General features: G+C 43.9%; 8 protein-coding genes across 8 annotated transcripts; 4 read left to right on the top strand and 4 right to left on the bottom strand.

The window, feature by feature from the left end:
* Nucleotides 1-135: 135 nt before the first annotated feature.
* On the top strand, nucleotides 136-1843 carry O0I10_001579 (uncharacterized protein; the record flags this gene model as incomplete). The annotated part of the gene is made up of 5 exons (XM_058481673.1): nucleotides 136-833; nucleotides 938-1077; nucleotides 1165-1429; nucleotides 1511-1674; nucleotides 1731-1843. 5 exons carry the CDS (start codon nucleotides 136-138, stop codon nucleotides 1841-1843), a joined length of 1380 nt encoding a protein of 459 aa, XP_058347530.1.
* A 545-nt stretch (nucleotides 1844-2388) lies between these two features.
* Nucleotides 2389-4957, top strand: O0I10_001580 (uncharacterized protein; the record flags this gene model as incomplete). Its single annotated transcript, XM_058481674.1, has 11 exons — nucleotides 2389-2521; nucleotides 2599-2741; nucleotides 2851-2944; nucleotides 3031-3134; nucleotides 3189-3221; nucleotides 3280-3384; nucleotides 3439-3699; nucleotides 3772-3842; nucleotides 3903-4007; nucleotides 4064-4474; nucleotides 4537-4957. 11 exons carry the CDS (start codon nucleotides 2389-2391, stop codon nucleotides 4955-4957), a joined length of 1881 nt encoding a protein of 626 aa, XP_058347531.1.
* A 276-nt stretch (nucleotides 4958-5233) lies between these two features.
* On the bottom strand, nucleotides 5234-10629 carry O0I10_001581 (uncharacterized protein; the record flags this gene model as incomplete). Its single annotated transcript, XM_058481675.1, has 6 exons — nucleotides 5234-6191; nucleotides 6256-6527; nucleotides 6587-7353; nucleotides 7427-7624; nucleotides 7678-9240; nucleotides 9300-10629. The coding sequence occupies 6 exons, from the start codon at nucleotides 10627-10629 to the stop codon at nucleotides 5234-5236; spliced, it is 5088 nt and encodes a 1695-aa protein (XP_058347532.1).
* Nucleotides 10630-16047: 5418 nt separating this feature from the next.
* On the bottom strand, nucleotides 16048-16541 carry O0I10_001582 (uncharacterized protein; the record flags this gene model as incomplete). The annotated part of the gene is made up of 2 exons (XM_058481676.1): nucleotides 16048-16385; nucleotides 16463-16541. The coding sequence occupies 2 exons, from the start codon at nucleotides 16539-16541 to the stop codon at nucleotides 16048-16050; spliced, it is 417 nt and encodes a 138-aa protein (XP_058347533.1).
* Nucleotides 16542-16758: 217 nt separating this feature from the next.
* On the top strand, nucleotides 16759-17449 carry O0I10_001583 (uncharacterized protein; the record flags this gene model as incomplete). The annotated part of the gene is made up of 4 exons (XM_058481677.1): nucleotides 16759-16891; nucleotides 16978-17131; nucleotides 17200-17273; nucleotides 17340-17449. The coding sequence occupies 4 exons, from the start codon at nucleotides 16759-16761 to the stop codon at nucleotides 17447-17449; spliced, it is 471 nt and encodes a 156-aa protein (XP_058347534.1).
* Nucleotides 17450-17592: 143 nt separating this feature from the next.
* O0I10_001584 (ATP-dependent protease La) lies at nucleotides 17593-20544 on the bottom strand (the record flags this gene model as incomplete). Its single annotated transcript, XM_058481678.1, has 8 exons — nucleotides 17593-17915; nucleotides 17976-18291; nucleotides 18360-18808; nucleotides 18868-18912; nucleotides 18967-19058; nucleotides 19124-19227; nucleotides 19296-19389; nucleotides 19454-20544. 8 exons carry the CDS (start codon nucleotides 20542-20544, stop codon nucleotides 17593-17595), a joined length of 2514 nt encoding a protein of 837 aa, XP_058347535.1.
* A 528-nt stretch (nucleotides 20545-21072) lies between these two features.
* On the bottom strand, nucleotides 21073-22628 carry O0I10_001585 (uncharacterized protein; the record flags this gene model as incomplete). Its single annotated transcript, XM_058481679.1, has 4 exons — nucleotides 21073-21318; nucleotides 21371-21841; nucleotides 21905-22091; nucleotides 22147-22628. The coding sequence occupies 4 exons, from the start codon at nucleotides 22626-22628 to the stop codon at nucleotides 21073-21075; spliced, it is 1386 nt and encodes a 461-aa protein (XP_058347536.1).
* A 3022-nt stretch (nucleotides 22629-25650) lies between these two features.
* On the top strand, nucleotides 25651-27434 carry O0I10_001586 (uncharacterized protein; the record flags this gene model as incomplete). Its single annotated transcript, XM_058481680.1, has 8 exons — nucleotides 25651-25765; nucleotides 25824-26155; nucleotides 26220-26323; nucleotides 26398-26584; nucleotides 26638-26941; nucleotides 27004-27071; nucleotides 27129-27234; nucleotides 27301-27434. The coding sequence occupies 8 exons, from the start codon at nucleotides 25651-25653 to the stop codon at nucleotides 27432-27434; spliced, it is 1350 nt and encodes a 449-aa protein (XP_058347537.1).
* Between the last annotated feature and the right edge of the window lie 332 nt (nucleotides 27435-27766).

Here is a 27766-nt window from a genome sequence, read left to right on the forward strand (position 1 = left end):
GCTGCATGCCTGGCACTGATGCTTGATTTTATTATGGACCATGTCAATGCCTTTATATACCATTCCATACAGCAGCATTTGCTGTTGCTTTCTCCACGTATACACATAATCAACGCCTCTCGTCCATCGTATCCAATGTGCTGCTTGGATGGCGAAGGATTTCATACAGCTTTGAGGTCGCCCCTAACCAAAAGGCCTGCACGTCGTACTTTTATGCGACAAATGTTCCAAGCTCTGGTGATCGCTGGTATCATTGTGGTCGTCTTTTTCTTTGGACGTGATATGGTATCACCTAGCAACGTGGCTACTATCGATATGGGGGATATAGATTTGTTGCAATCTTCACTATGCAGCAACCATAGCCAGCAGCAGCAACAGCAGCGCCTTACTACGACAACAACATCATCCCAAGGAGCACGACGTGTTTTATCAGAATACGACATGGCTCAACATTTGCAACCTGAAACGTCTCCCGATCAATTTATCCCACCAGCAACATGGCAACGGCATGCTGTGCGTGGTGCTTTGTATATGGTGATTCGGAATGAGAATTTACAAGATGCACGAGCAGCCATGAGGAGTGTGGAGGATCGTTTTAACAAGCATTATCAATACCCCTGGATTTTGTTGAACAACCAAGATTTCTCACCTACCTTTCGAAAGTTCATCCGCAAAGTCACTGATGCTCCTATCTTTTTTGGCAAGACTGACATGGCAGCATGGGATTATCCTAGTTGGATTGATATCCCCTTGGCTGAAAACAAGATACTCGACATGACGTTCCGAACCGCATTGCATATGGGTGGTAGTCTCTCGTTCCGAAAGATGCTTAGGTTGGTAAAATGGATGAGTCGGAAAAAGGGCGACAAAGAACCCATTATTTGTTGTTGTCTCCATGAAGGAAATTCCAGCAACTTACTCGATTTGGCTCATTTAGGTACCAATCAGGTCTCTTTATCCACCATCCTTTATTCCGAGACGTTGACTATGTATGGCGTGTGGAGCCTGGAGCAGAATACAGCTGTGATATGGAATTTGATCCCTTTCGATTCATGAAGAATCATAACAAGACATTGGGTGAGTCCACAAGTGTGATGTATAACGCCGCCATGTGAACGCTTTCATTTATTTTGCATGAATGTGCACGTTTCACAAACATAATAGGCTTTGCAATTACCATGCGAGAATCATATGACTCTATTCCCACCCTGTGGTCTACTACACGCGACTTTATGGAGGAACATCCGGAACATTTACTACAAGCCAATGAGACGATTATGCCATGGATCACGGATGATTTGCGTTCCGAGTACAACATGTGCCATATATGGTCAAATTTCGAGATTGTGGAAACGTCGTTTTTGCGTTCAAAAGCGTATCAAGATTACTTTTCGTACCTCGATCGTAAAGGTGGCTTCTTTTATGAGCGGTAAGCAATACATGGGGGGTGGGAGTAGCAATTATGGTACAAACAAAAAGGCAAAGGACCCAACCATGATTCTTTAACAAGGTGGGGAGATGCCCCAGTGCGAACACTTGCAGCAGCCATGTTCCTTCCACGCAACAAGCTTCAGTTTTTCGATCGAATTGGATATTCCCATTCGGTAGCCAACCATTGCCCTGTCAACCCGGCATTCAATCAAAAATGTAGTTGTGACAAGTTTGATACATATGGTAAGGCATCTGAGAATTTCCCAATTGGAACTCATCACTGAAACCACCCTTTGTAGACCTTCATCCAGATAGCTGCACGTCCGATTTGTTAAGTTATATAGATCAAGCGACACGTGATGAGATGATATCGTTTGCGAACTCTGTAGCACAAGAAAAAGCACAGCAATAGAGCATCATGTACCAAAAAAAGTTGATGATGGTGATGGTGGGGACAATTCATGCAGCATGATTGGGATGATGACAGCTCCGAACACTGGTGGATGAAAGCCCATTGCCATTTATATATATAGCATGCAGCTTTTATGCCGATACCTTATTGACACATTCCACACCTCAACTACACTTTTCCACACTTTCCTTCTCTAATCTTTGGTGATATTTTATTATCTAATCTGCTCTTGTGTCAAGTGAAGGTGAAGAATGGGATCATTTGGAATGAGCACAAGGATATAAAAAAAGGCGAGGAATCAGGTGGTCGATCCATGCCACCTTGTTTAATTGTGAAATTGGGATATCATGACTCAACGATGGGGGTCGACCTATGACTCTTGTGTGACGAGAGCAGTGTTGCACATATCCTAATCGCGTGTTCAAGCGTGTCTTTAATGATTTCATTGCGCGTAAATAACGTTCATCATCATCATCATCATAGTCTTATAATAAAGGATGAATGAATCCATATCCCACGAATCAGACTGATCTTTATTATGATACATGTGTCTAGAAATATCATTGGCAACTTGTGGTGGTGTGTTGATAACAGCAACTTGGACACGCACGGAATGCGCGGGTAGTCCGAAAACCACGGTTCTTCCCTCTTTCTTTCTTCCCATTTTTCTCTTACAAGGTATTTCTTATCAACGCACCCTATTTCCTCCTTTATACGCAGCATTCACACAGTATCCGCTTTATTGCTTGAACCAGCAACATTCTACACTCGATTTGCTATTATGACCATTGACGAGTTTGAACCTGAAGATGTCTTAACTGAGATCAATCGCAAGCTTGCAAACGTCAGCATAACCAACTTGAACTATTCCAGTGGCGATGTCGTAGACAAAAGCATTGTAAGGGCACAAGGGAGGGAGGGTTGAAGGTGTCTCTTTGTGGCGACAAGAAAAGCGCAGCAGCACTGACATGATGGTTATGCATATCCGCCGCCATCCATTATTCCAGCTACCCAATGTCAAACAATATCTGGAGGCGTCCCATCCTCGTGAAAAGGAGTGCTTCACAGCTGTACAAATGATCAGAAAATATTTGACACAAGGTAATAATATAGGGGATGAAAAAAGAGGAGGAGCCAAAAAAGAGACCAATTACATATTTGATTCTATTCATGAGGTCAACATTCAGGCACTGGCACCGCGTCGCTTATGAGTACCAACGACATTTTACAACTGGACATCCTACCACGACTTCGTGAACTATTGGTTGAAGATAATGTGCCGGATTTACAAGTAAGGAATGTAAGGATGCGGTGGCCTCTCATATTCTAATTCGCACTGTTGTAGTTTGAAGTCGCCTGGATCGTTACCAATATTGCTGTAAGTCTATCTCTCTATATCAAATACCTTCCATGTCGTTGATACATCTTCAAAATAGGCTGGCACGTCGGCGCAAGTTCATCCCCTTATCGAAGCCGGCTTTGTCCCTGCCTTATTGGAATGCCTCAAAGCACCACGTGTTTCTATCAGCGTCAAAGCTCAGGTTAGTTACAGCATGATATTATCCTATAGAAGACGGCATTAATGAGTGCTATAGGCAGCATGGGCATTATCCAACTTCGCTGGCGAATCAGCTGCATTGCGAGAAGAACTTATGCGGAAAGGTGCCATCACAGCTGTCGCTCATGTTCTTTCACTTGTGTGTGATGAGACCTATGATGAATCCATTATCTGGGCTGGCAGTACAAAGCGAGTGACCATCCTTAATGAAGATTTACGCACCGATATCAAAGCGCTTACATGGTCCATCTCCAATATGGCTCGAGGAGGATTCCGCACGGCTGACTTTTGGGATATGGTAAATGAGGAGGGAGGGATTCATGGTCATTGAATGGTTCTAACTCGTTTTTTTCTCTTTCTCTCCATCAAGTACATACCGGCATTCGAAGCATTATCAAAAGCCATCCTCTTTGATCATAGGGAACTTTGGGTTGATGGAGGGTAGGTTATACCGCAACAAATGAGATGGACATGGCTTCTTACAGCACAACATGGATATAGCTGGGGATTATCACGCATTCTACACAACACACATGACGTCGAGGCATTCTATCACGATGTGAAGGTGGATCCAAATCTAGGAACACGACTCGCTGAACTTCTTGTGTAAGTACATGATTTTTGTTTTGAGCACCTTGACGGGATCTAAAGGATGTATTTAGTGAACCACACATCACCGTATCGATTCCTATCTTACGTACGCTCATCAATATCACATCAGCACCCACGGATCAATCCATGATGTTCTTCGACTCGCAACTTCTTTCCGTTCTCTCGAATCTCATGTCACAAGATACGCCTACTTGCCTTCGAAGAGATGCCTTTTTGGTCGTAGCCAACCTGGTAGCAACTGAATCACCGATAGTGGAACAAGTTCTTGAGGAGGACCAAATATTGCGAGAAGTCGAATCGGCTATTGGCGTACCTTCACACGTATTTGATCCATCTACAGCAACATGGGCTCCTCAGCGATATTATATACGATATCCCATTGACGAGGATTGGAAAGTGACAATGGAAGCTCTGTGGATCGTTTGTAACCTCTTGACAGTGGGTTGTGATGCGCATATCACGTAAGTACATTCTATCCCAAACTACTACATGAAATTTGTACTCATTGTAGTGATGTTTTTAGAGCTCTATTGGAATCATATCGTCAACTACCAACCGATCTCATGAGTATTCTCTACTATGACCACGACAAGATTCCTATCAACACCATCACAAAGACGATTGATGCCATGATCGACCTTGTCAAGCGCACCAACAACCTCTTTAATGAAGACATCAACCCCATAACACAACATTGGATGGAATGCGATATTGGTAACCAGCTTGCATCACTTGAACGAACACACAGCGGACGTCAAGCTTTTGTGGAGAGCTGCCTGGAATTGAACGATCTCGTTTACCAACGCTCCAACAATGTAGCAGCAATGTTTGGCCTGCCAAATAGGTTGACTACGACAGGTGCCAACAAACGAAGGGTACTGCATGGCTTGGAGGACGGCGACGTGCGGCTCATCGAAAATGCAGTCGGCAAACTTACCATTTGATAAAACCCCATATTTGTACATGTCCCATTGCTTCTCGTTTTTTTCTTCCACACATTCTAATAAGCTATTATATATACTTTGGTCCTCGTTCTTGCGTTGAATTGAAAATATATCATTTGATCGATGAATGGATTTGACAGTCATTCTAGATATTGTGTATACAATTCTCTATCATTTGCAGTATGTTGATGCTCTTTACTACTTTTTTATTCTTTCTTTTGTACATGGGATATGAAGGCTAGTATACAGGATATAATGCATGAATAGATAGCGCATTTAGATACTGTTGCGACGACCACGAGTACCCTTGACTTGCTTGCCACGAGGTAAATCGACATCTTCCATAACGAGGCATCCAGATGCATAACCAGCCTTTCGCCATCCATCGATAATTTGGCGACCCGTATCATAACCAAGTTGCATAATGTCGACAAATTTGTTAAACTCGAGCGTGCCCCATTGTTGTACAGGCATTTTGACATAGAGTGTGCCATCGGTCACCTTGGCTTCTTCCAGCTTTGATACACTGCTGACATAAGCAAGACGACTTTGGATCTCGGCAATGCTGGGTACGTTGTATGAACGGAAGGGGCTAAAGTTGTACAAAAGGGCCCACCATCCACTGACAGAGTCACCATAATGCACAGGACTTGTATCATCTTCAGAGGCCACATCGACAGCAATGATAATATCAGCACCCATGCTCTTAGCCACCGATACAGGCAAGTTGTCCATATATCCACCATCTACCAACATGTTGCCGTTTTCACAAATGGGTGGCATGTAACCTGAAAGAGACATAGATGCACGAATATAGCGCCAAGCATAGCCGGTGGTATGCACCTCCATACGTGAATAGGTGATGTTGGTGGTGACTGCAAAGTACGGCAACCAAAAGTCTTCGATTTGACTATCACCAAGGCATTTGAAAATCGAGCGATTGAATTCGTGACCAGTGAACCATGCTGTAAGTGGATACGTCAAATCCATCAGATTACGCCAAATACTCGTCATGCGACTCGAGAACATTTTGCTACGAGCGATGGTCGATACAAGATCCCGGTTTCGTGCATACAATCCACCAACAAAACTACCAATGCTGGTACCACCAATAATGTCAATGGGTACATTTGCTTCCTCCAATGCTTGGATCACACCGATATGACTGATACCACGTGCTCCACCACCACCGAGGACAAGTGCTACTGATTTGCCACAAAGACGTCGTGCGAGTCTAATAACAATGGCACACAATGAGTTATAAAAAGCCCAACAATAAACATGCATTTGATCTTTACCTTGCAAAGTCATCACGTGCTGCATTGCTTGCACTGCCTAATTGTGCACTCGTATTCTTCTTCACCACAAGTAGTCTTCCAAATGTTGGCACCACTGAATGATACTTTTCAAGCTGAGCTTTGGCCTTCTTCATCATCTTCATTGAATTCTCAGTCATTTTGCGTCCAGTCTCTCTCAACCAGGGTGGGCGAATCAAGCGTTCGTTGGCAAGAGTTGCATGTTTACGCATCGGCATGAAGATGTGATGATGTGCTTGAATCCAAAGTCGATTCTATAGAACCTATATTAGATGATGATACGCTAATACCCATTTTTCTTTGAATACCATACCTTGAGCCAATTACGTGTAGTGCCAGTGGTACAAGATCGTTCACCATGCAATAAAACAAGCTCTTTACGAGCGGTGGTCTTCATATTGATCATGAATCGTTCGTATTCACCCACTGATGGATCACCATCGCCCAAACCCACAAGCAAAACGGTATCGGCTTGACGAATACATGTGCGAGTCCATTGCGATTTCACACCACTATCGGCCAAATACAACACAATGCGGAACTTTTCCTCTTGTTCAGCGAGCCAAGATGCCAATTTAAGCTTTCCAAGGCGAGAGAAAGCATGTTTACCCATAACGGATGTGATGGTAGCACTGTTGAGAAGAGCACAAGTAGCACCCACTGTTTGCACCAGGGCACTCTTTAAATTTTCTGCAAATTCGGTGACAGGCACGGATGCGTTGACAGGGATAATACCCACGGTTTTGAGATTGGCATTGTTGTGACCATATAATTCAGGGGTAATCACATAGGGGACATTGGCGGATTGCATCATTGAACTGCTGCTACGTGTAGGTGCTACCATGCTGCCACCACCCATGCCACCCGCTCCACTATGTTGACCACCGATACGGAACATGTTCTTGCCTTGACCCGGTGTAGCATTGGTCATGAGCTCCAAGGAACGGGATGCCACCATACGCGATATTTGAAGAGTGATCTCGGGATGTCGTAACGCAAGAGCATTGAAAAGAGTCTTGGGTAATCGAGCAAGCTCACTGTCACGGATAGCATGGAGCGTTGAGGGTGCTTTGATGCCGGCTATGAAAATCCCAATATTACCAATATCAGCTTCCAAGTACTACTACTAATCATTGTGAGGGTATCTACTTACCTAAAGCTTCCAATTCACATACGCAATCTCCACGACCAAATTCGCCAATGATTTCAATACCACCTTCTTTCTTGCCACGAATAGTACGCAAACGACCATGCAATACCATATAAATCGAATCACTGGGTTGACCTTCACGGCAAATGATTTGACTCGAATGGACTTGCATCCAATCCAGTGCCAAATCGATATGCAAAACTAGAATATCCATGAGTGACATGTCGACTACCATCCTTCTTTTTCATACTTACTCAAAGGACTCAATAAACCAACAAGACGCTGTGCAAGTTTAAGCATGACGCTGGGATGCTTATCAATGATACGATCAAGACTCTTGCGTGACAAGTAACCAACGTAGGTATCACGCTTTGCGCGAATCTCGACAAAGCTTGGATGACCCGTGAGTGCTTCAAGATAACCTGCAAGACCACCAGGACGGATCACAAAGAGAGGTTTCTTGGCCTTGTGCTTGGGATCCTTGTCATCAGGCTGTTGACTTGCACGACCAGCAGGTGTTTTGGATGCAAGAACAGGGCCATGCTTCTCCACAAGTTCGCTTCCTTCCAACATGGGTACAATACCACCTGCTTCTTCAGCATCCGATAAGAGACCCGTAACACCAGAAGCTGCATCACGATCTGATATTTGAGATGAAATGGATGAGGTTGAAGTTGATGGTGTGGGTGATGGAGATAATGTGAATCGACGATGACCCTTACGTTTATCATCACGTGACGACGATGATTTGCGCTTGCCTCCAGGGGAAGAGGATGAAGAGGATGCGGATTCTTCAGCAGGATCGCGTTCCAGGGAAATGTCCTCAGCATCAGCAGGTGTCATTGATACTTCAAGCAACCCATCAATCACAAAGAATAGACCATTGTTGTGTTCACCTTCCTTGACCAACACTGCATCCTTGGCAAAGAACAAGATTTGTACATCATTGGCTGAGAGTGCTTGGTGATGGTGATGATGATCCGTGAATGCTGTTGAATCAGTGCCTGATTGAGCTGATGATACAGTGGAAAGAGCATCAATGTCTTCATCATAGGGTACACTTAATGCACCAAGAGAAGGCGATGCACTTGTGTCAGCGGTGCCTGCAACAGAGAATAGATCCATTGGATAATAATAACGTGATGAATATCGAGATGACTCTGGAGGTGGTTGCATGGCTTGGCTTGTTGATGCATGACGTGGGTGTGGTGACGAGGTTTGTGATGAAAGACCATGATCCATATCGTGATGCTCATCATGCTCAGGCTTCATACCAAGTGCTGTTGCTAAACAACGACGTACTGCAGAGCGTAAATGTTCATCATCTTCAACGCTGTATTCTTGAAGCTTGGTATTGTTGCGTTGTTTTTGAGGAGGTGATTGTCCAAGAGGATGATGACCCGATACGATGGGAGGTGATGCTGCACTATTGTTGCTGCTGACGACGCCACTCTTTATGCTGAGCGAAGGAGTGGATGGGATATCCATAGCTTGAATAAATCCGCTGCTTTCAGAAGGTGACATTTCTGATGGTACTGATGGACTGCTCGTATCACCCGATTCGTTGCTAGGTTGGGCAAACTTGCGACGTAATCTTTCCATGCCACCTGGCACAAACAGGTTTTCAGGTAATGCTGACATGCTGGCTGATTCATTCACCAACTTTTCCAAACGAAGGAGCTCATTGGTCAAACCCAAATAGCGATGACCCGTCATTAAGGTGACACGTTGGAAACGAGTAAGAATCACTTGGACAATGTGTGCTGCTGCCTTGGGGAACTTGGCTGTCAGCTTATGGAATGCTTCTTCAGGGATAACTACAATGCATGTGTTAATGGATTGTTCATTGATTGTAACATCAATCATAAAAGCTTACCTGCCAACGTGGTATCCACGGTAGCACGTGCGACAATGTTTGGATGCACAGAGCGATATCTTCCTGATGATGCAAAAGAAGCTGATGAATTGCGATGGATAGCCGATAACTTTCGTGGGCTTTGTAAATCATCCTCGCCATCATCCATATCACTAGCAATATCAGCGAGCTCCATGTTGTGATGGCTGTGAGTGAGAGGGTGTACAACCGATGACGATCCTTTGCTGCCATGTCGTAAAGATGCAGTGGATGATGATGCCAAAGGTGCCATCTCACTATCCGATCCTGATTGCAAGTTGGGAAAAACGGTACGCCAACCACCATCCGCATCAAGTCGAGGACTATTTCCACTAGCAATGGTTGATTCGCTTTGACTTGGTTGTGCAACGGCATTACTCATGCGGGCTAAATGTTGTCGCATGGATCGCTTACGTGCTTGTTCTTTTGCCTCTTGACGCAGGAAACTCTCACGGAAGATGGATAAAATAGTGAACAATGATGACAATGTACCACCAGCACCCACTTCATTGATCAATGTATAATTCTTGAATCGATCATATCCACGCTTCGTTTGCTGTTGATGTCGATAATGATAATCGCTTGTCTCCTCGGGTGTCCAATCCCCTCCCCCTCCTCCTGCTGCTGTTGCTGCTGCCATATCTTCATCATCAATCTCATCATCTTCATCCTCATGATTATCAGGTTTGACAAAGAGCTGCACGTGTCCATGTACGACGATGTAAAACGAGCGTTCTTGATCAGGATTGCGAAACAATGTATCACCTGCCAGAAGCTTCTTTGTTTGCAAATGTCGTGCCAACTCATGAAAGACATGCTGTTCCAAATAGCCAAAGATCTTGATCGATGAAAGAAATGCTGACAAGAACTCGTCTGGATAATTCTTGAAGCCTGCTTTGTATTGTGAATCCTCCTCGTTGGGATCATCAGGATGCAAATCGAAAAAGGAAGATGTTGACTGAGGAGGTTCGATCCGTTTCAGACGCGAGTACTTGTTCAAATATCGATATCGAAGAACAAGATACGCTCCCACAGCACCCAGTCCAACAATAACCAGTAGAGACGTAAAGTTGAGATGGAGTGTGAATGACATTGTCAAGATTCGGTAAAACAAGAGAGGGATCGATATGGTAGCAAGGCTAATGAGCTTGAGTAGGATCGCCGGTAGAAACTTGGCTATGCTGGCAAGACCTGATCGGCTATCGTTGTTAACAACGGCTGCTGCTGTAGTCGTTGCTACATGTGCAAGGGACGAATCAGTCGCTGTGCTTGTTGCCAATGTCGAGATTGCACTGGCTGTCGAAGCAGACATGTATAGAATGAAATGTGAGTAAAGAAAAAGAGGAACAAAGTGCCCTGGGTTGGTGTTTCCTTCTCCTTCTATTCACTGCTGACCTTCCAAACCCAAAAGTAGGGATCAGTCCCTTTGTCTCAAATACAAAGTTAGGTATATTGCCGACATCTGTGCATCAGTATCACATGGCATTCTACTAATGACAACATCCAGCATAGGTAGACGCATTTTTGTTGTCAGTCCCATTTTGCATAATAAACGGCCTTATTCTTTTGCACCACACGTTCATTCCCAATAGTATTAGCAAAGGTGCGTAGCCTGTAAAGCATCTTGATGTTTATAAGCAAATTTGTGTGAGAAATCGTGACCCCTCGTGGTCGTATCACGATTAATCAGTGGAGGAAATCGGGTACACGTCTTCTGAGTTCAACGGCAAATGGGCAATAGACTTCTTTTCTTATCCAGAAAAGGATCTATAACCTACTTGGCTGCTGTATTCCTTCTATTTGTTTCCAATTACTGCCACAGTACCTTCTCCACTTGATACCCCCCGTCCCACTCTTTTATGCCATGCCATTCAAAGATGCCATTTAATGAACTTTTTGAATGTTACATGCCTCCCAAGAAAGATTTAAAGATGTATGGAGTAATACAGCCCGGCAAATTGGGTTAGCAAAAGGCGGATGTTGCCCCCGGTTGTCGGCCCTTTGTGATACAGATATCGATTGCATCACATAAATCTACGATGCAACAGTTACACTCAACTTTAATTTAACATGACCATTCAAATGCTGTGATCTGTGCTGGCTACGTAATTACATAGAACAACGGGTAGAGAACACAAGTTTGAACAATAAAAGCAATCCAGCAAGAACGCTGTTCGTACACGGCAACCATATCCCCACCAGGTCACTTTGCCTAGCATTTCTTCATACTGCTCTACATCAAGAATTAGTCAGGCTACGTACTTTGTCATGTCTATATTACGCAAGGCATTATCGAGTTGACTCAACCACCCAATTTCCATGCATGCCAAAAGAACGATTCATCGCTTTGACCTTGTCGATGCATTTAGCTATCGTGGGGAATCTGTATAAGAACACAAGTATGTCAATAATGAGGATGGCTGCGAGCACCAGTCGCACGAACAATGGACCTCACCATGGCGAATCACTTTCGACCCACAAGAATCCAAGATGGATATCGTCGGTGAACAAGTATGCATTGATTCATATGGTAGGGAATATGTATGCTGATGATGCACGTCCAATGTAAACGATACTCATGCCAAACACAGCTACGAGATCATGTTTTACAGCATTCCATTTAGGTTGAGAATTGAAACACCATGTCCATCACGTTTCCCGCGGGTCCAAACTCTGCAGAATAGATGGAAATGCCAACAAGGATACATCATGCACACTCCACCAATAAGATTTGCCTGGCCCTCACTTTGTGACACATACAAGTCCTTCTGCATCTTTCGCTCCAATGCGAATAAGGTGATTGACAATGAACAAAGACCTCTTTTCATATAGCATCACGCTTACAGCATAGGTAAAACATAAAGATTCCTGTATCTCCAAACTTTACAATGAAACGTGTGGTTTTTATTAGAGCAATGTGCTCGGCTTGGCCAACAGCACCTTGTGTGAAAGTTTTACGTTCAATGTCGCAACTAGCCCAAAAAATATTTTTTTTGGTCGTCGAAAAAAGTTTCAAGAGGTCGACCCAGATCCAGTTTGGCTGGTAGCGACATTGCGAAATCTGGGATTGGCAAGCTTGATCGTGAAACTGGCACCCAAGGTGCTGTTGGCCAAGCCGAGCACATTGCTCTAATAAAAACCACACGTTTCATTGTAAAGTTTGGAGATACAGGCACCTTTATGTTTGTAAGCGTGATGCTATATGAAGAGTGGTCTTTGTTCATTGCCAAGCAGGTGGACCCTGGCAGAGCAAAAGATGCAGAAGGACCTCTTTGGGTAACTCAGCTAAAAAGTCAGGACTTCAGGGACAATGCATAAAAGGTACGCAACCCTCACTTTTATGTCATACATTGGCAGCTAATAGCCACTTTTATCCAATCATCATTGTTGCGAGATCCACTGCATGGGAACGATGCCCCTACTCCAGACATTCATTTCCATGATTAAAGTAGGTTGATCCGAGTTGATTTGGTTGAGTTACGCTCACACAAGATTACATCGGTTGAGCTACATCGAGCGTGCTTTATGTCCAGAGTGATGTAATCTCTCTTTGACCGCAGCTCAGTCAAATCAGCTCGGATCAACCTGCTTTAATCATGGAAATGAATGTCTGGAGTAGGGGCATCGTTCCCATGCAGTGGATCTCGCAACAATGATGATTGGATAAAAGTGGCCGTTAGCTAGCAATACATGCCTGTTCCTAGATGATCCATAAAGTAATTATACATTGACCCTTTCATTCATGCAAATGTAGCTGTGTTACACAACACGATCCTCTGCATCTTTTGCTTTGCCAGGGTCCACCTACTTGACAATGGACAAAGACCACTCTTCATATAGCATCACGCTTACAAACATAAAGGTGCCTGTATCTCCAAACTTTACAATGAAACGTGTGGTTTTTATTAGAGCAATGGGGTCGGCTTGGCCAACAGCACCTTGTGTGAAAGTTTCACGTTCAATGTCGCAACTAGCCCAAAAAATATTTTTTTGGTCGTCGTCGTCGAAGAGGTCGACCCCCAGATCCAGTTTGGCTGGTGGCGACATTGCGAAATCTGGGATTGGCAAGCTTGATCGTGAAACTGGCACCCAAGGTGCCGTTGGCCAAGCCGAGCACATTGCTCTAATAAAAACCCCCCACGCTTCATTGTAAAGTTTGGAGATACAGGTGTCTTTATGTTTGTAAGCGTGATGCTATATGAAGAATGGTCTTTGTTTAATGTAAAGTAGTATGACTATAATAGAGCAAAAGATGCAGAGGGACGTGTTGTGTAACTTGAGTCAGTCAGCATAGGCGATGCATGATTCTTGTACACTATTTAGGTATAGTTCAAAATGCCAGCTAATAACCCATTCCTCCCATTCACCTTTGTTGCCCAATCCAATGCATACGATTGATTGTCCTGCTCCAGCCCAGCATGCCCGTCCTTCAACTTTCTTGATCCGAGAGGATTTGGTTGAGTTACGCTCAAACACAGAAGTATCATCCAATATCAGAAGAATCAAATTGATTAGTTATACGTAAACTGCCACTTGATAGCCCATTCCTCCCAATCACCTTTGTTTCCCAACCCAATGCATGTGAACGATTGTCCTGCTCCAGCCTAGCATGCCCATCACTCAACTTTCTTGATTCGAGAGGATTTGACTGAAAAACGCTCATACACAGAAGTTCATCCAATTTCAGAGAAATCATTGTGCAAAGTTATTTGTAAACTGCCGGCTAATAGCCCATTCCTTCCATTCACCTTTGTTTCCCAATCCGATGCATGTGAACGATTGTCCTGCTCCAGCGTAGCATTCCCATCCTTCAACTTTCTTGATCCCACGGGATTTGACTGAACAACGCTCATACACAGAAATGTCAATTCAACCTACATTTAATTTCCACTTCTTCCACTCTCAGTTTGGTGCCTCTTCCTTCCATTCTCATCTGCTGGTCTATTCAAGTACAACTACAGCCTGCGAACGATTGTCCTGCTTCAGCCCATCATGTCAATTCTACAACTCTCTTGATCCGAATGCCTTTGACTGAATGGCAAGTTCATGGCGTGTACACAGCCTCTTGCCACTCTCCTACAACACCTGCCTTCCTCGATACTACACAGCGTGTTGCACATTCCTCTGCCACAACCAATCGTAACCACGTTCATTCCAGCAGCTATCATTAGCAAAGTCTTCATCGTCTCAAACAGCGTTCCTCACTTGCAACAACCTGCCTTGAGGCCTTCTCACGTGGACAGCAGATAGCCATTCTATACAAGCAGCCTTATTTACGTGTAGCAACTTGCTTTGATACATACGGATTCCAATGGATGATGCCATACCAATTATCAAGTACGCAAATAACCTTGGCCTGGTTGAGGTGCGATGAAAAACGACCAAGAAAAGGATAGACCAACAGAGGATGGAAAAGGACGCGATCCCATGGCTCTATTCACCAGCCATACTGGACGTACAATGATGATGATGGATGGACGTGATCAACTTCAGTGACGGGCTATCTTCGGATGTTGTTTTGGTTACTTGGCGCCTCGTCAGCAGGAAGGATGGGTCATGTCACGTGAATACGGCTGAGGATGAGGATGGATTGGATGGAATCGGGAGAAGAGCTTATATCTTTGACGAAGGGTGTTTTACAGCCATGGGTGGTGGTGGAATACTCAAGTCAAACTATGCAACAACTGTTTTCCAATTATGGATGAAGGATGACTATGGCAACAGCAACCAAGGATACAATGACACAATTATCCCTGTCTCCTCTACATGATTCACCCGTATCTTATTCAGCTTGCAATGCTTTTCCTTTATCGTATTGATAAACATTCACAGTACCATCTACTATCCTTCAGCTTTTTCATTGACTGGAAATTGGATTCAACATGTTTAGTGATTGGAGTATCTTACCACCGGCTCATATGAGCGAGATGTGGGGGCAGGAACTTGAAGGTCGGAAAGGGAGATTGAATCATTTACATCATTGTACGAGATGCTATTGTCATTTCTATCACATTGCATCAGCCAAAGCTTCCTCGTTCGTATGCTATGTAGATATTCAATAGGCAGCAACGACTCTCTGTACAATTGTCTACATAATAAGTTAAAGAAGCTTGGTTCATTGTATGCTTAATTCATTATGTTCAAGAAAGAGAAATTTGATATAAAGAAACATGGATACATAATCACACCACGTTTGCCAACCCTATCATAAGCGCTATCTTATGATACAGCTTTACATGAGATCGAGTACGATACAGCTTACATTTTCAATCACATGACTATCACTTTGGGAGAACAAGCAATGAAGCTTCCCATATGAACAAGCGTCATGGTTATCACCTTGAGCAAACTACGCATTATACACCGGCCCATCCCATCCCTTGATATACAAATAAGACATAGCAACCCATCCTGTTCTTGCCATCCCATGAATTCATTTTCCTTCACTTTTCGTACAACATGAAATTGATTTCTGGAAAGAGTGTAAATGCAAGTGAAAAAAATCATGCACGAAATCTATTTGGACAACCGTGTTCAAACGATTTGAAATATCAGCCGATCACCATGGAGATAACTGTGTGAGTGAAAGAGAGAGAGTGTGTGTGTTGATTGGTTTGGGATGTACGATGGATGATATCACCGCGAATGTGTCGTGTATGAGTGAGTGATTGAGAGAGAGAGAGAGAGAGAGAGGAAAGAAACAAAGATGGCGTGTATACACATTCTCTATCTACAAGTTGAGTTCTTCCTTGGTTTGGATACCCAATTCCTGGCGGATAGGTGCCAACTCATCCAAGTACTGCTTGTACTGGCCCTCGTTCTCAACCTTTTCCTTGACACCTTCAAAGATACGGACAGCGGTGGCATAGTCGTTGACACGGCGGGATGCCTTCAAAGCTGATTCGATGACAGAGGGAGCAGGGACAAGATCATAGGCGAAGCAGTTGTTGAGACCACGTTGCAACTCGAAAAGATCCTCAACACCATCAAAGAACTTGACATAGCGTTCGGTGAAGGATTCAAAGCTCTCGTCTTCGTGACCGGTAGAGTAGAAACGGTTGCTGAGAGCTGTATGGAATAAAAGAGAATACCATTTAGAGATCAATGTTGCTAGGATATTCCAAATGTTGAATGGGAGCTATTACCGAATGGAGCACGACGAGCCACGGGAGCGACAGTCATGCGAGAACGAGCAATGGCACCAGTAAGAGCAGTACGAAGCATGGTGGTGGTTAATGGGATAACAGAGAGAGGAGTAGGGAGGAAAGAGATACAATAAACTTTTCTATGGCAGCAGAAAAACAACACTTTGCCTGGGCCCAACCGCACTTTGATGACGCAAGCTGAGTTAAGAGAGGTGGGTGTCTTTTTCTTTTGGCTGGTTTTGGATACAATACAACACTCACACATAACACACAACTTTCCCCACTCTTTTTAAAACATGCTCGCATCTCGATCGATTGCAGCCATTGCTTCGCGTCCTGCCTTGTATACAGCTCGTCGTCTTGTCACCACTGAAGTGACTCGTCCTGAACATACGCCTGCTGCTGTCGATTCCGTCTCGGGTGCTCCTGGTAAACAACACTCACTTTTACCCAAAAACCATACACAACCTTTGTTACATCACATGAATCGTTAATGTTTATATCATTCAAATTAGAGGAACTTACCACTGAGCGTATGGTCCGTATCTTTGCTCCTGCTAAGCCTGCTACTCAATCCGGCAGAAACAACACCCGCACTTGGCGTATCGACTTTGACATCTTGCCCGATGCTGACCGCTGGGAAAATCCTTTGATCGGTTGGGCTTCTAGGTAAGCACATGATGGGCCTGTTGGCATGGCAATGATGTCACGTGGATACTGATGTATATTATCACTAGTGCTGATACTCAGCAAGCTTTGCAAATCAAGTTCCTCTCCAAGGAGGAGGCCATCAGCTTTGCTGAGCGACAAGGTATGTATTGCATTATAAACAATCATATGCATTCGATTCCTAATAATGATCCTTGTTACATTATAGGCTGGAGCTACTACGTTCAAGAGCCTAAGAAGGCCAAGTTTGTCAAGAAGGCTTACGCTGACAACTTCAAGTACAACCCCAACAAGCTTAGATTGATCAAGACCAAATAAACGCACGCACGATCATTATTTTTCTCGCTATCAGCACTTTTTCGACGCCTTCAACTCTATCAGCCTAGTGATGATGATTTATATACAGCTGCATTTATTGAAAGCAACATGAAAGAATGGATATATGGCTACAGTGGATATCTTCAGAGATGGCTTTCCATTGGTTTGAGGCTTTTGTTGGCAAATTGATCAAGAGCATTTTCGATGACATCCCAAATCGTCTTTGCGTATACAAACTCGATATCGTTCTTGACGTTAATAGGCACATCAGCAACCACGTCTTTTCGATTACGTTCGGGTAGGATGATTTTACGTATCCCAGCACGATGAGCTGATATGACCTTTTCCTTGATCCCGCCTACTGGTAATACCAACCCTCGAAGCGAGATTTCGCCTGTCATTGCCGTGGTGGATTTTACCGCAGAATCAGTAAGTAATGAGACCAAGGAACACACCATCGTAACGCCTATCACAGCCATTATGCATTAGTATGTGTCATTTGGACATTGGACTTTATCCTTATTACCTGCACTTGGGCCATCTTTGGATACAGCTCCTTGAGGCATATGGATGTGGATATCATAATTGGCAAGTATTTTCTCATGCGTGGTAGTAGCAATCTTCAAGTCGTAAGCATTTGCCTTGACCCAAGTGAGTGCGATATGGGCTGATTCCTTGATGACTTCTCCCAAAGACCCTGTCAACTGAAGATCACCACTTCCCGGCATTTTGCTCGATTCAACAAAAAGGATCCCACCATTGCCACTTCCAGAATATGCCAACCCAGTTACAACACCAGGGATTGCTTGACGACCAGCCATGTCCTTGTCAAATGGAGGAACCTATTATACATCGATGACATGTTGTCAGATCACGATCCAAGCACAATCATGTTGTCTTTTATGCTCACCCCAAGTATATCCAAAACATCCTCTTGTGTCACACTTGGCGCGTATTGGTATCCAAGGTCGTTTTCTCTTAAATCGGCAAGTTCAACACATTTGGCGCGGATAACGGATGCCAACGTACGCTCCAAAGTACGCACACCAGATTCTCGTGTGTATTGTTCAGCGATCCATAATATCACGTCGTCAGCCATATCAATCTCATTTGCAGCTAGCCCATGCCGTTGGATTTGTTTGGGTAATAAATGGGTCCTTGCGATATGAAGTTTCTCTTCAAATGTGTATCCATGGAGTTGAATCACTTCCATACGATCCAAGAGTGGCTTTGGGATGGTGTGAAGGCTGTTGGCTGTGGCAATGAATAAGATGGAGGATAGGTCATAGGGTAGATTTAGGTAGTGGTCGTGAAAAGTGTTGTTTTGCTCTGGATCCAATACTTCCAAGAGAGCAGCAGCTGGATAAAGGATAATTAGTCACGTGTGCTTGCTTCCTTTGTATACGCTATGTATGTACCTGGATCGCCATGTGAAGCAGAGCGGGATAGCTTATCAATTTCATCTATCTCCCATAGTCAATTTATGATGTCTACATGCACATACCCATCTTACGAACCCAACAACATGACCGGATTGTTCGCTCCACAACGACGAATGCCTTGAATAATGAGACCAGGCATGGCAGATACGTATGCTCTTCGATGACCGCTACACATGATCCATATACCAATCACTTATACTGCACGTACTCATCACCATACCCAATTACTCACCGCATATCAGCTTCGTCACGTACACCTCCTAAAGCTATGCGATGGAACTTGCGTGACAAGGCTGTGGCTATTGATTTTCCTAATGACGTCTTTCCCACCCCAGGCTGGTAATAAAGATATATCATTAAGAACCCACTGTGCAGTGCGTGTCATGCATATTGAATAAACTTGCCGGTCCAACGAAACATAAAATAGGAGCCTTGAGGTCACCTTTGATTTTGGCCACTGAAAGATATTCCACAATGCGCTTCTTGACATGATCCAACCTATCATCCTTAATAAGGTCAATGATCTTGTCGTTTGTTTCCCTTGTAGCCACCTACTACCTACCCAAAATGATCATCTTCCAATTGCTTTTTCGCTACAGCAATGTCAATAAGCACGTTGTTGGATTGTGTATTCCATGGTAGATCGGCCAGCAATTCCAAGTAGTTGTGAAGAACACTCCATTCAGCGGAGGAGGTGGACATGTTTTGAAGACGTTTGAATTCTCGAATAGCTACGTTGGCTGCATCCTCTGGCATGTGTGCGTTGGTTAATCGCTGTTTGAGTAATGTCAAATCATCCACATCATTTGCATAATTTGTATCACCGGATCCAAGTGGGCCAATTTCTCGACGCATGGCTTCCAATTGTTGTCTCAAATAGGATGCACGTTGTCGTTTGCTGAGTGTGTTATCTTGTGTGGTGCTGGTAGTGGTGTCTGTAAGGAGTGATTGGATCTCACGAGTGAGCCATTTTTGTGCAAGGTAGATACGATCCTTGACAGGTTCAGTCATGAGCATAGCTAATCGTTCCTCAAAAGTTGTATCAACGATGGAAACAAGCATATCGGCTAGCACAGGCACCGGTAATGTGCTGACATGTTCTTGTAGTTGTTGCGCAAGTGGCACTTGCAATGTTTCAAGTCGTTGTAGAAATGATGGTACGGTCGTTGATGAAAAAATGGCCATTGCTTCGCGTGCCTCACGTTCAGAGCGGTTGCTCACATGGCTCACTCGTACTCTTAAGCCATCGGTATCTTGCTCATATGACAACGCTTTGAATCTTGCAAGGCCTTCCACGTATACGTCATAGCATATAGCACTTTCCTTTTGCGTCGATGCAGGATCATCTTGTTGCTGTACTATACGCGTAATGCGGCCCGTGCACCCATACCCACACAATACATGATGAGGAACATCCATCCATGATTGCTTGTCGTCGTTGTTATTATTTGCTGTTGGCTTGTAAGGGATGCATGCAACAATTGGTAGTGTAGTGCTCTTGTTGGCTTCAGCGTCATGTTGTTGACTTGAAGAATACTCGTCCACAAGATATTCAGCTTGGCGTCCAGATAATTCAAGGCGTAAGAGGACCGATGGTAACAGCACTTTGTTGTTCAGAGGGATGACAAGGAGGTTATCTCGTGTGTTGCTCATGATTGAAAGCGAGAATGGGTACTGCGTATATGAAAGAAGAGTAAGGGGATGATCAAAAGAGAAAAGAGAGCACTCCCACACTTTTCAATGTAAGGCACAAGTGCAAAGCAGTATTATAAGTATGTATCACCACTGCATAAAATAGCGATATCGGCGTCAAATTGGTGCTTCCAAAGTGTGGGAACGTCGTACACCCTGAGAGATTTTCACTTCTGTCAGCTGATAGCAACAGCCACAATGTATAATCCACTACCCCAGCCCCCACTTTTAATTTATTCACAGCATTGATGCTGAAATATGGGTCAAGTGCAAGGGTTTCCATGGAGATAGGGTCAACCAGATCTTTCAACGTATCCCCAACCAAATGATGATATAAGCTCCAAAACAATGTATTCATAATCCCGACATGTCCCTGAATTTTCCTCCCCAGCTGGTCCATGCATTCCACTTCTTGGCATCACTGCTCCCTTTCAAGATAAAAAGTTGTAATATAAAATGAGGAAAAGAGTCTAGGAGCGTGCGATTGTATTAGATAGGAACTTTTCGAAGAGCATGGATTAACCAAAAGTTGGAAGTTAAAAGGGCCAAAGCACCAGCTTGATGTGCCGCAGCCAGCTCGATCGGCACCATGTAGATCAGGGTTGAAATACCGAGTGTTACTTGAAGAACGACAGCACCCATCATGGTATTCATGGCAACACGTGCATTCTTAGGCAAAGGCAATCTGCGTGAGTACAACCAAAGAGCTGTTGCAAGAGTAGCCGTGGATTCAGCCTAAAAGATGTATTAGCATATAGATCCCATACTTGCAGCTATCTATACATACCAAAGTACGGTGATCAAATTGGACAGTGGTAGGATTCTCGAGCAGATTACGCCATTTGCCGCCATCATTAGGCTTAACATAATCATCGGACCAGAGTTCAGCTTTGGGTGGAATCATGCTGTTACCCATGAAAGGGAATTCGTTGTAAATGAGACCAGCATCCAAACCAGCCACTAAACCACCCGACATTGCTGTGCAAAAGATGAGAGCGCCCATGATATGAGCGAATCGGCGGAAACGGTGCAAGACAGGGTTATTGAGCATGGCAGCAGCTTCCTTTGGATAAGTGCCTGTGGCAATCTTGTGTTGGCGTAAAATGTCAGCAGCCACAAAAATCGTGCCGGCGTAAATCATGAATGCTGTTGCCAAATGAGCTGTCAAACGATATTGGCTCACACGTGGTACAGCACCAGGCTCCTCCATCAATGCTTGCGATAATCCTGATTTAACCATGTACCATCCCATAAAGCCCTACTTCCTTGTATTAATGCCCGTTGCCATCATCCCATATGAAATCCTTTCGTTTTACTTTACCTGGAAACCAAGCAATGCAGTGATTCCAAATGTTTGCTTCATGACACGCTTCGACATGTAACCACGTGATGCGAAGTATAAACCAGGGAGGATGAAAGCTGCACCAATAAAGCGACCAATTATGCGATGTGTCCATTCCCAATAAAAGATCGTCTTGAATTCATTCAGTTCCATATGTCGATTCAACCTATAAACCCCCATTCATCAACAACCATGCTTCATCATTCCTGCTTCCTACTTACAACTTGTACTCGGGATATTGCTTGTACTTTTCGAATTCTTCGATCCATTCTTGCTCTGAACGTGGTGGCTTCATACCAGAAATGACATTCCATTCAGTGATAGATAAACCACTCTCAGTGAGTCGTGTAAGACCGCCAACGACCACGATAGCAAACACGAGACCAGCGTTGAAGTATAACCAGTAAGCAACAATAGGCTTTGTCACGGTCGCCTTGGCAGCCGCTGCAGTGGTATTGGTGGCAGTAGCAGTAGCAGCAGCATTGCTCATGAGTCGTTTGAACACACCATTGGAACGCAATTGAGCCAGGGCACTTTGCTTAAGACTTGAAGAGTGCATCGATCGAAAGGTGGTAGTAGTTGTTGCGGTCCATGTGAATGAAGACGAACGTGGCAACGCACGCAATGCAGTGAATGGACGGTGGTGATGGTGTGAGCAAGTAGCACCGAGGCGGCCTAAACGATGCAACGAGTTGCGAAGCATTGTATGCAAGAGAGTGGGGGGGGGTTGTGGAGTTTGAGGTGTTGACAAAGGAACAACAACAACGAGCTGTGTCAAAGTGTCAAAGTGCGCGGGCTCGCGGGCATGCTGACCTTGAATATCGCCTTTCCACCATGTTGCATACCTGGTTCTATGTGTGTGTCAGTGGCTTTTTTGACTCATTTGTTATTAAACATGGCGTGATATCCGCGATTCCACCCGTTCCATTTTCGAGAGTCCCTTTGTTCTATAGACTTTAATGATTAGTTGTTCATCATCCTTAGCTTTATCTTTACGTTACCATGTTCCTCCTCCGATACCATCATGTACCTTAAATCATGCATCATCCCAGCATAGAAAGCGTAGAATGGCTTGATAGCTTTCCCTGGTGGATTAGGTGTATGCATACAGCTACCTGTTTTCAGGATCAAGTTCCGCTTATTGTTGTAGCCGCACTATCTTGTTCAGAGCTATTTGGCAGGTGGGGAGATAAAACGCAGCTACGCAAGTGTCACGTGCCATCCTAGATTTGCCTTGAGGCTGGGCATGATGCATGCACACGAGCAAATTATGCCGCCATCCCTAGGCTAATATAGTCTTTACCAATACCCAGATCAGAAACCCGTTGTAAAAGAATCAAGCTCATCATAAAGACTATAAGACAAGGTACAAGGAATAGCTTCAAGAAGATGAGAATACCCATTACAGAGCTATAAAGTTGTCCTTAATACTTAATAAGATGGTCGTGTAGGATATGAAATCACATTTGGATTGGGCTTGTGTATGTGTGTATGGTGTTTACGCTAGTTTTCAACGGCGTGATTATCACACACTTTTATACTTCAAGGGGATGTACGATCGCTTTATTCATAGCTTTCAAATGTTATATGAACGAGTGATAGTAGTGATGAGAGTTGTTGCATGCATGCCAGAACAAATAATAAAGAATATGGAGGATGTATGATCATAACGATGAAGCGAAAAAGAGAATAAAGAGACTCATTCATGAAGCAAGAAGCAAGACAAGATATAATATTATTCACGTGTAAGAAGAAGATGGGCCCATTCCGTTTGCGGAATCAATTGCTGTAGTAAGCACGGCTGTAGTAAGGGCGCCAAAGGGTCACGGGGAATGATTGTGTAGTACTTTGTGTGGCATACCTTGGTTTCAGTGTCCTCCCTTCTCATTATTACAACTCAGCAGCATCCCGCTCTCCCCTTCCTTGACCATACTCGATATCATATCAATACATAAAAGCAAGAAGAGCATTATCCAGCACTTTAATGTGTCAATGCATAGAGGAAATTGATACAGATATAAATGTCAATGAAATGGTTTGCTGTGCGTACATACTACAATTTGTGATCATGAATGCTGGTTAAAAGAGAATGTGCAATATGTGGTTGTTGTTGGTGCATGATGGTGTGTAAAAAGCAAGCATAATAAGGATTATCGTCGATGATGATGGATATGAAACAAATGCATCAAGAGAGATGAAGAAGAGATACGATAGCCACTGTGATGATGATGAAAGCAAATGTTGGTTGAAAGGGCTCGACGCAACTTGGCGTGTCATTTTGGCATGTGTGTGGCGAGCCACCAACAAGTGGAGGACAACACACACTCAAAAGACAGAGTTCACGCTTACTTGTGTAATGCGCACCATGAGTAATGGTCTTGCTCATTGAGATCGGCACTGCAAACTGGGCAAATCTTGGAGTTGGTTGTCATACTTCTCGTCAAAAGTAAGAGGGAAAAAGATAAAAAGATGTGGAAAGTAAGTGGGAGATGGGAAAAAGAGAGGAGAAAAGGATCGGGCTAACCAATGTAAACGGAGGATGCTTGTTGTTGCTTATATAGGACAACACGCACACGTTCTCATATCGTTGTTTCTCCCTCATTTTTCGCCCTGTCAATGTCGTAGTATTCATGGCATATCGAACCCCAACGATATCATCTCATCGAATGATCGAATCCGCTTACCGTTAATTGGTTGGTGGAACCGTTACCGGATGAGACAACGAGTGAGCCTGCTTATGTGGTTACCTATTACAACACCTTAACATCATCCCAATGTCATACATTTAACGTACAATGTCGTACTTCCTTGCTGCGCGCTCCCATATCCTTCTATTTACGCACATGTCCTTTTCCGGGCAGCCCATGAAGAGGTGCAAGATTAATTGGCGGGAAGACAAGAACCACGGGCACACAAAATGTGGACACGAGTTACATTCTCGGGATGCTCGGATCTCACGTGGATAACAAAAAGGAAGTTAACCTATTCTTTATTGCCTTTTCGAGCCCTTGTTGCTAAGAGATTGCACCAATGCATAATCGACCCCATCATCCACTCAAAGAATGTTATGGACGCAAAAACATCCCCCCCCCCACTGAATAAATCCCAATCTACTTTTTTACGATGATCGCTATTGGAAAACAGGCATATTTACACTCCTCAGCTTGTAATACACACATAAACACAGGGTGCTGTTGCCCCGTGTTGTGGTCGTCGGATGGACATGGAACAGCGTGCCGAGCTGCCGGATCATGGAATTTGGTGTCACGATGGTATTTTCCATGGTTGCCTGTGTCACAGTTGCCACGCTCCCATGTTGCTTAATATCACACATAGGGCTCACGTGTGCACACAAGCACTATCACTCTCTCATCTTTGTGGATCAAACATCTTCGTCTTGATTCATTTTCGAAAATTCGTGTGTTGCAGTCACTGCCACGTGCGCTCCAACCCCCTTGGAGAAAAATGGTGGTGCATGGAATGATAATAGATACACAACTACTTTGATCCACGACCTGTTGATCTAATAACATTACAGCTTCAGCCATAATACGACTATTTACCTCTGATAAGGGTAGATCACGGGTACATAGGAAGATCAACGACACGCTGGCAAACCCCTTGATGATGCATAGTCATGCATAAATATGCAATTGCCAGCAAATCAATAGCCATCTTGCATTTCGCCACTTCTTTTCTTCACTTTTTCTTTCTTTCAAAGACGCATGATGGTGACCGAGCGTGGTGGAAAACAACCATCATCGCGTACATTGTTGCGTGGGAATGCGTTCTTGTATTCGGTTGCCGCCTTTGCCGCGTTAGGGCAATTCTTGTTTGGATGTAAGGAACGAGATCACTTTTCAAAGAGCATCCATACATATACTTTCTTGTGAAATAGATGATCAAGGAGTGATGTCAGGTGTACTTGTAAATCAACGTTGGCTTGAATTATTTCATTATCCGGATGCTGTCATGAAAGGCCTTGTTGTAGCCATCTTTGAATTAGGAGCATTGGTAACTTCAGTGATAGCTGGTTGGGCCATTGATCATTTTGGTCGCGTTGGGACCATTCGTATTGGTGCCTTTGTTTTCATCATTGGCGGTACCTTGCAAACAGCTGCCAACCACATTGCTCTATTGCTGGTGGGTCGTTTAGTTGCTGGCTTTGGTGTTGGCTTTTTTAGCACTGTCATACCCATCTATTCTGCAGAGCTTGGACGTGCCGAAAATGTAGGTGAATATGATAAAAGGCTATTACCTCATATATCAATTACATTAACACAATGTTGTCAAGCGTGGTGTCGTAGCTGTGTTTAGTATGAGCATCATCCTTGTCGGGCTTGCAGCATCAGGTAGTCCTAGCAACATCATCAGCATATCCCCTACCCTATTCATCATGTAAATGCCTTCTTTATCTTAGCATGCATGAAAATGGGTGGATGAATCAACACGATGGTCTTTTGGAAATGTAGACATGACAAGGAACATGATCACCCTGACGTGGTGCGGGATCACGACCAAATTCTTGATGCGGTAAAGTTTGAAGAAACGCTGGGCAAGATGACCTGGCGGGACATGTTTGTCGTATACAAACGACGTTCTTGGATTGCCATTATTGTTCAAACATGTGCTCAGCTTCAAGGAATGAACGTTATTAATGTGCGTAACATCCCTATTTTGAGGCATGCCTTAACTCGGTAACCTTGCATTAGTACTATGCACCTATAATCTACCAAAAAGTGCTAGGTCCGGGAAAGCTGGTATTGCTCATGAATGGGGTTACTGCAACGATCTTTGTATTTGGTGCATGGACATGTATGTTGCTGGTTGAACGATGTGGACGCCGTCCTCTCTTTTTAGCAACAAGCCTCAATCTTGCTCTATGGCTGATTCTCATGGCAATCTTTACAAGTGGTATTGTAAGTGATACAAGGGCTTCTTCTATTATGACCATTGTTTGTGCAATGGTGTTCATTTTTACAGTTGGCCTTGCTTGGGGACCCGTCGCATGGTTGTGTGAGTACCACCTTCCTATAATTCAACGTGTACTTACCAGTGGCCATGCAACCACGAATTAGATGTGGCCGAGATCTTCCCATTGCGAGCTAGGGCAAAGGGTGTGGCACTCTCAACAATATCACATTGGGTATGACAATATGCAATGATCACCGCACACAGTATTAATGATGATTGATACAAATAGTTATGGAACTTTGCGGTGGGATTATGGACGCCACCGCTTCTTGAAAGCATCGGCTGGGTTACCTATCTTCTTTATGCAGCCATGTGCATTGCCACGTTTATCATTGGTAATGTAACCTTAAATCTTAATGAAACATCATCTTGAACGACTAATCTAATAATGGTTTACGTAGTTTACTTTACGTTTCTTGAGACCAAAGGAAAAACCCTTGAGGAAATTGAAACCCTTTTTGGTGACAACAATCAACATGCTAGACAACTTATTCATTCTGGCATTGGAAGCAACAATAAACCACCTTCCACTTAACATCATAATCATGGCAGCAGCAATCTTTAGCGAGAAGCATGGGTTACGAGTATGCTGTTCGAACCTGAAGGCACAATAAGATCATGGTTCTGATACAATGAGGAGGTATACCGATAATACCTCAACAATAAAAGCTATACCCGGTGCGTGTTATTTGAAAATGAGCACAACAAGGCATCTTTACAACCAGGGAACCAAGCATGTTGTGGGCTTGAATCAGTAGCAGCTGTCATTACTACCCCTGACAAAGCTATGTCAGCCCCTGTTATCGTAATAAGGTTGGGCCCACATGTATCCATGCAAACTCACTTATTACAAACAAAATCCATCAA

The sequence above is a fragment of the Lichtheimia ornata genome, assembly GCF_029851405.1.
Source record: "Lichtheimia ornata isolate CBS 291.66 chromosome Unknown scaffold00004, whole genome shotgun sequence".
NCBI classification, from domain to species: domain Eukaryota; kingdom Fungi; phylum Mucoromycota; class Mucoromycetes; order Mucorales; family Lichtheimiaceae; genus Lichtheimia; species Lichtheimia ornata.